We start from the raw sequence: 8,136 nt of genomic DNA, 5'->3' as shown, positions 1-8,136 counted from the left end.
CTGTAACATTTATATGTGAAATTTTTAATAGTAAGACTCAAATTTGGGTTGCAATGTCTGTATTTTAATATTTATATTAATAAACAAACATAAACAAACAAACCAGTAATCAAAATGAAACCAGATACAGGACACTTGAAATACCAGTTCTCATTCTGGGAGTAAAAGTACATGTTTTCAATTATTGCCCTTTCCCCCCTTTCTCTCCCTTCAATAATTGCTATTTTAATTTAGTTTTGAAAATTCTGTAAGTCTAGTGAAATAACATTCCCAAATCTGTATTTTAACTCTATTTTCCAAATATTTTTGGATATATACCATAAGACAAAGAAAATGCAACTATAATGTAAAGTTACATTTTGAGGGTTTTTTTCAAAAAGAGTTGGGAACTTTTAAAAATTTGTCCTGGAAGTCTGAAATTTTATAAAATTATCTTCTGAGTGGCACAATGTTACTGAAGAATTACTAATCATGTTCAAATATTTATATGCCTATCAAAAGCTCCCTAATCAGAAAATGGGTCATTTTAAATTTAAATTCTATCATTTCAATCTTAAAAGGCTGTACATAGGACTAATTGAAGAATGGGGAAAAATTCTTTATTTTGGTAAATATGGTTGCAAACAGCAAACAAAATATACCTTATCATTACAATATATATATACATATTATCCACATGTTATCAATGTGTAGTAATTAAATTGTAGACCTTAAACATATAATTCTAAAAATGGTCAAAGGAGGAGAGCCTACATAATGCACAGAGATCACTTGCTTACTTCACTGCACAATTTAGAAAACAAATAAGAAAGCTGTTTCAGAATTAGACACTAGGTTCTTGAGAAATTCCTTTTCACACTTGTTGAGTGATATTTTTAGGAACTACAGCTACTAAAGAGCCAATCCTGTACTGCAGTCATTTTCCAAGGCAGCTCTGGACAGCTTTACATTCATTTCATCTCCTTTCCTTTTTTTCTTTCATTATCTTTTTGCTTTCCTCTCTTCTCCTCTTATTTACAGGATTCCGAGGATCATAGATTTCAAAAGTGTCTTCATCCTGCATACTTGCATCTTTCACTTTTCTGCTTCTGTCCTCAAACTGAAGCACATGTGCCATCCTAGAAAGCAAACAAAACCACAGTTCAGATTTCCTGAGTGCAAGAGCTGGAGTTCGAGAACCTGAAATGACAAAATCCTCAAAAAGATGAGGTGACCAATAATATCTAAAAAAAAATTTGCTTTCTTGTACTTTGTATTGTATGTTAATATGTTAACCTTTTAAAGAGAAGATACCCAAAGAATACAGCTGGTGTTTGTTCTATTGGGTTTCACTTCTAGTATTGAGCCTTTTTGCTTTGTTTCTACTTTCCATGTCTTCCCAGATGAATTAAAAATAATTTTCCCATGAACTGGGAAAGTGTCTTAAGCTTTTCTATTAGTCACTTTAGACTTCCTTTAATGGCTTTGGTCAGCAGAGTTACAGAAGTAAAAATGGGCTTATACTGAAAACTGCTACAGTAGACACAGGGAATGCATCAGTCCTACTGTTCTACTTTAAATTGAACATGCTTTGTTATTCTTAGAATACCACACTGAAATCTCATTCTACTCTTCAAGCCAACTTTTTCTTTCTGATGATGATTAGAAATGTTAACTATACTAATATTTCTTTATTTCACCAAATTCCCAGCGGTCTGAAAATACCAACATGTTCTAGTCATAAGTACCTTGTTGGCTGTACTCTGTGGAAAGAAGGCCTGGAGTTGATCAACTCTAGCCTTATTAGTAGGTGTCACCGAAGCTGGAATTAATATGGAAGCTGTCACAAATCATGTAGTTTTATGCTAGCCAAATAAAATCCTAAAGGGAAGTTGTGTTGTTTTCCTCCACTGGAAGAGGGACGGGGGAATCACCAAAGAGAAAACAAAATGTGAACGCTTATGACAAGTTTACTAGTTGTAAAACAATGATCTTTACTGACAAGTCAGATACTGTTCCATATTACAACATGCTGAACTGGATGTGGTTTGATTTTATATGCTTGAGCATGCCTACAGGATTAACACTTTTTACCACAGCTGTAATATTTTAGATGGAAAATCCACTCCATTAAATTCTACTTCACCCCATTCAGAAGAGAGTTTTTCTATAAACCTGCTACTTTTGAATTCATAACTCCCCTGTCAAAAAAACCCACAACAAAACAAAAAACCCACCAACAAAACCTTGTCCAAACTTCAAATTGGAAAACTTCCACAAGAAAGGTGACCAGTTGCATTTGCCATGGGGATCTTTCAATGTGTAAATGAACCTAACAAACAAGTCCTCTTAAATCTGAAATGTGTCCTCTTAACTCTGAAATATATAATTATGATCCGTTTCCTCTTTATGTCTGTTTTACATACCCTACTAAGTCCTTACTTTTGCAAGCTGTACCATTCTAAACATGTTTATATTGTTTTAATTTAATGATATGTAGGCACCCTGTTGGAACTTGGAAAAGATGTGAAAGCCTGAACAGTCACAATCAATATGGGCGTTTCATCACAGGATGTAGTACTGTAGTCTTTCCAAGCTTGCACAAAATACCAGCACCCAGACTTAAGGAGCCATGAAGCAAAATCCAAATCCAAGAAGGGAAAAGGAAGGTATTGCCTAAGCTACTGCATTCTTATAAGGATTGCTATTCTACAACTACCTCTAATTTCACTTTCTATTAAATAAGAAAACTATAAGCCAGTAACTTACAAAATGTTTCATCCATTTGGGTTCAACATGCTTTAGACTTCCTTTAAAACAAAACTGCTATATTCAGCACAATAAACTCCTGACCTGTGTGCGTCCATAAATCACTGATTGTAGTGAACTGAAAGCATGCCTACATTTTACAATGTCCAGTGAGAATACACATGCATATTTGTTATAGTTGTTTCCAATATATAAAGCCCTAGGAGCTTATAACCCTGTACACACCAATAACCCTATAATTTATTTTAGTCATATCTAAAATGCAGAATAGCACAATTTACCCTATTTGACTCATGATTGCCCATTATGGGCACGTCCAGATGAGTGTGCATGTGCCTGTTATGGCATCTCAAAACAGTTTGAGATGCTGCAAGAGGCATGCTAAGAACAAAAAAAGGTTTCCCACACTGCATATTTGCAGCACGGACTCTAAATTTGATACTAGGAAGCATGAAAAGAAAACCATGGTGAAAAAAAATGGCTCCTGGAGTATGCCCTGAAGTAACCTGAGGCTGTCCTCCAGAGATATGCTCTGGCATAGAGCATCTCTATGGCTGCCTCATGCCCCTGCTGCCCCAGCACACTGCCTCGTATTTGCCCCAGCATACGAGTGGGGTGGGGCTGCAGTGGTGACCTGGATATACGAGCGGGGCAAGGCTGCAGTGGTGACCTGGACCTGGACCCAGGTGCTGTCCCAGGTAACTAGAGATGTGGAGGTGAGGACTGTGTGGTTTCTGGGGGTGTGTGGGTGGGTGTGGGGGGAGTGTGAGGTGTGCGAATGGGTGTGGTGGGGGTTGTGGGTTTTGTGGGAGGACCGCCCCACACACGCCTACCCTGCTAACACGTGCCTTGAGCCATCCCGGTCCTGCTCAAAGGTGTGTGCTAGCAGGGCAGTCTGGTCTGGGCTAGATCCGTTCACCATTTGACAACCCTGGGTCAGGCAGTGCAGCGCCGCTGTGGGGCTATGCCTGCAGCAGGCCATGGCCCTGATGGCCCAGCTGGCTGCTGCTACCAGCACTGGGGGCTGTGCACTGCAGGGGGTGGGTGTATGGCAGCCCCCCCCTCAAATCCCCCACCCACAAATATCATACACCCACCCACAAACCCTATACCCCCACACACCTCACATCCCCTCTATACCCACCCATCACACACCCAAGAACCCCAACTCCCCACACTAATTCCTCCCTCCCTCCTACAAACCCGACATCCCTCCCACATCTCACACCCTGTGAGCCCAGCTGCCAGACAGGATGGGACCTGCTGGCAGGAGCTGCGACTGCAGGGGCAGCTGTCCCCACATCCTGGTTAGTAAAGAGGTCAGGGAAAGCTCTGATTTTTCTATGAGAAAAAAACAAAAGCAAACACCAAAACATACAGATATTCAGAATGTATTTTATTATGAAGATAGAGGCACTGGAAGGTTTCCAAATAGCTTTAAAATTGTAAATATATCAATAAAACATTGCTCAACTGATATTTCTTTCTCTCTCATATACAGTGGCATTTTTGTTTAATTGTGGAAGAACATGGATTTTGGGTATTTTAAAGACAGAATTTGCAATTTTTAAAACAGGGAACACCAGGATTACTGCTAGTGAGGCAAGTGGTGGGACCCAGGCAGAGGAGCCTGCCCAAGGCTAGCATTGGGAACCCAGCTGGAGGGTAAACAAAGTTGCTGATCTCCTGGCCATTTGGGGCTAAAAGGACATGCTTTAACAGTTCAAAGTGGGCCACCACAATGAGCACATCTTCCAGGTGATAGCTGCCAAGATGGCAGGGCGGGGGCACACATGGCGACAGTGCCACATGAAGGCCAACTGTGCAGTCACAGCCCACTGGCAGCTGGCCCAGAGGTGCAGATGGCTCTGCTGCACTACTCATGCCACAGCTAGGCAGCCAAGCAGTCCCATCCAGGTTTGGCAGGCATGTAGATATGAGGCTGCAGGTTCAAGGGGGCGGATGCGGTCTCAGGTGGCAGCAGGTCACAGCCAGGCAGCAGCCCCCACTGTCAGACCCTGCTGCAGTGGATAGAGAATGAAGGGCCACTTTAGGTCAGGGCTGCTGCAGCAGTCCAGCTGGCACAGGGGGCTAGTGTCCCCATATGTCAACTTGCTGGGCCTCAAAAGCTCCTGAGAGCAAGTAGCTCTGAGCTGCTTGCCAAGACAATTTTTAATACTGCTGGGGCCAGCACAGATGCTAGCCCCAGCCTTCAGCTCCACCTGGCGGCAGATCTGGGAGGAGCTAGGCAGAGTCAGTTTGCCCCAAGTGGCACAATTTGCCCCACACCAAAGTGCATGTTTAGGCACCTGTGCTGAGGCACAAATCTCTGGCACAAATTTGTGCCACTGCTATTTGAGCTGCTGCAATCACACGTGCCTACATAGGTGGACGAACACTATGAGTCTAATTATAAAAAAAGTTTTTCAAAGTGGAGATATCAAAGTCATTTCTTTCAGTTGACATGCTTACTGCATAGTCATTTTGTTCTCAGTTATTAAACATGAAGATAAGAATACTGTTCTTTAAAACGTTACCACATCATAGAATCATGGAATTTTCATGGGACTTAGAATACAGACTCCCTAATGACAGCATGACAATTCAGTGAAGGCTTTCAGAGTATTATTTATGGTTTTGTACCGGGCTTATAAACTGTGGCTTTTTGGATAAATGATGATACCACTACATATCATCCCAACAATGTCTAGTTAAGTACCCAGTTTCCAGAAACAGGCATGTTGTAAAACAGACATTTCCCTTGTTTAGTCTGCAAAGCCTACTGATTTTGGAGTAACAGTAGGTTGCCCAGTTAATCTATGTGCAGTCACTGTGCTGATGTGTGATTCCATGTTTTCATCACACAGAATTAAACCAGAAGAATCCTACTGTGCAATTTGTGCTTAACACCAATGGCTGACAGTTTGTTCTATACTATGACGCATACAACCATACACCAGTTTGGTTTCCTCTGCGTCTCTAGGGTGAAACAAGTCAGATCTTTTGTAGGAGTTTTTAGCAACAGATTAAGCAATTTATACCATATTTACTTGATTCCAAGACAAGGTTCTCCCCCCTGGAGAAAAGGAAGCCTCATCTTAGAATCGAGTAGTAAGTAAAAATACAGTACCTGCAGTCAGCATTGCACCCTGCACTGCTCCCTGGCTCCATGCTGATTCCTTCACTGCTCCCTGGCTATGCGCTGGGTCCTGTCCTGCTCTCTGGCTCTTTGCTGAGCTAGGGAGTGGTGAAGGAATCAGCATGAAGGAACCTGGGTAAGAGGAAGGCAGGAGTGGGAGGGCAAGTGGCAGGGGGTGGGGGCAGCATTTAAAGAAACGGATGGGTTTTCAGAAGTGCTCAACACCAACCACTTTTATTGACTTTAGTAGCAGCAGTGGGTGCTCAGGAGCACTGATAACTGGGGAATCTAGTTAACTGACATAAGTAATTTAACCAATCAAATTTGCAAAGTTTGCCCAAATGTTCCATTCCAGAGATTCTGTCATGTTGCTGTTTTATTAGCTCTTGTAGTAACTGGCCTGGCTATGGGTTTTGATAGGCCACCATACAGCAATTTATGACTAAATTCTATTTTGCTTTATGTGCCCAAGTGGCATGTATATAGCTGGTGTATATATATATTCTAATGTTATAAAAGCCTTAGTCTGTCTGTCCGTAATGCTTTATTCGCACTCTGACTGGTTGTCTGAAACAACCAATCAGAGTGCTCCAGTACCGTTCCAGACAGGAGGTGGTGGCGCAGTAGAGTGCCACCATGAAGTGGGGCCAGAGCAGCTGGAGCAGGGGGATGAAGCCAGCAGCACTGGCCTCGTCTGTTCCCCCCCTCCCCTACTCCCTGCAGGTGGTGGCACGGGGTGCTGGCCAAAGGGGCTGATGGGGCAAGCTTCCCCCACACTGTTCCTGGGAGACAGCAGCAGTGTGGGGTGGTGGTGCTCCATCCCAGCCCACCCACTTCCCCGCCTTGGTCATTCCTGACAGGCAATTGGTTAGTGTGTGTAGATATATAGTTTTATATATAACTATGCATAGCGGGTAACTGCCGTTTTTTGCACTTAAACACAGTTTGCCATTCAGCAACTGCCCATGTACTCCAGCCAAGCAACTGTGCAGGGATACAGAATCAGTCAGGTATGCATGTAAGGCTGGATAACTCCAAACATTTTAGTCAGGCAGAAACCGCTTAATAATGTCAGGGCTAAGGGCACCAGAGTTGTAAGTCCCCCTTTTGAAGCTGGCACACTGGACAGCCAAGGAGTTATGTTGGGCTAGGAAGTAAATGACAGGGCAATGGGTATGTGGTGCAGTGAGGTGGCTGCTGCCTGGGAGGAAAGGGACCCTAGATTTTAGCTTGGGCCCTTTCTCCCAATGAGGCAGGAACTTGCCTAGTGCTGTTTATTTATTTTATTATTAAATGCAAATAGCAGGGGGCAAGAGGAGGAGTGGAAAAATCTCTATGATGCCTAACCTGTGGACTGGTGATTAGAACACTGCAGGAAAACAAGAGATTTAGGTTAAAATCACCTCTAGAAGACTGGCACCTGGAATGTGGGGCTTCTTCTTCCTGGGCAAGTGGCTTAACCACTTAAGCTAAAAGATGAAAGTCTGCCCTCCGCCCCTCTATTTTACTTCTGGCAGATACACACGCAAGGTAATTCTATTTGCCACAAGGGGAAATAGAATCCAACCCTGTGTACAGTTGTGCAGCTTCATATGTGCCACTTAGGTATGTTAAGTGAAACAGGATTTAGGACTGTGCTAGCATTTACCTGGAGAGTTAACCTGATCCTGATGAAAGTAAGTGGAGTACTCTCAGACCTTTAATTAGATCACATACTCTTAATACTTATTAACAGAGACACTCTGAGAACTCATATAAAACTTACATACAACTTTCACATTCTGATCAAATGAAGTTACAGAATCAAACTGCCATAAATACCAAAATAGTAAAGTCTCAGTTCATTGTGTTAATCAGGTTAAAAGTAGAGGTGCACTGATACATTGGCCCAATATCAGATTGGCACCAATATAAAGAAAATTGATTGTATTGGAAATTGGCCTGATGTGGCTGATAATTTGGCTGATAAACACCTGTGCCTGTGCTCAGCCACAGCACAACACCTAGGCAGCGAGAAGCACAGCCTGGCAGTTTGGAGAGCTGTGTGTAGCTGCTAAGTCTGGTGTGGTGGAAGGGAAGGGGGGAGGGAAGAGGTGTGGGGGGCCAGATCAAGGCCCCCAGGGTGAAAGAGGAGTGGGGCTGGGGATGGGGCAGGGACTGAGGCAAGTGATGACCAGCCGGGGTGGGAGCTGTGGCTCACCTGGGGAGTGCGGGTGTGAGGGCAGCTCCCACTGCTGCACGCAGCTCGT

At 43.2% G+C, this 8,136-nt stretch overlaps 1 protein-coding gene across 2 annotated transcripts in view; it reads right to left on the bottom strand.

The window, feature by feature from the left end:
* Positions 1-583: 583 nt before the first annotated feature.
* Positions 584-8,136, bottom strand: part of CWC27 (CWC27 spliceosome associated protein homolog) — a 211,164-nt gene continuing 203,611 nt past the window's right edge. For both annotated transcript variants that reach the window (XM_025213309.1, XM_025213308.1), the window contains exon 14: positions 584-1,118. In XM_025213309.1, coding sequence (XP_025069094.1) covers positions 956-1,118 — 163 coding nt within the window. In that variant the 3' untranslated portion in view covers positions 584-955. The remainder of the gene's footprint in view (positions 1,119-8,136) is intronic.

This window comes from Alligator sinensis, unplaced genomic scaffold (assembly GCF_000455745.1).
Source record: "Alligator sinensis unplaced genomic scaffold, ASM45574v1 scaffold1258_1, whole genome shotgun sequence".
In the NCBI taxonomy this organism is placed as follows: domain Eukaryota; kingdom Metazoa; phylum Chordata; order Crocodylia; family Alligatoridae; genus Alligator; species Alligator sinensis.
This window is presented reverse-complemented; position numbering and strand designations above follow the sequence as displayed.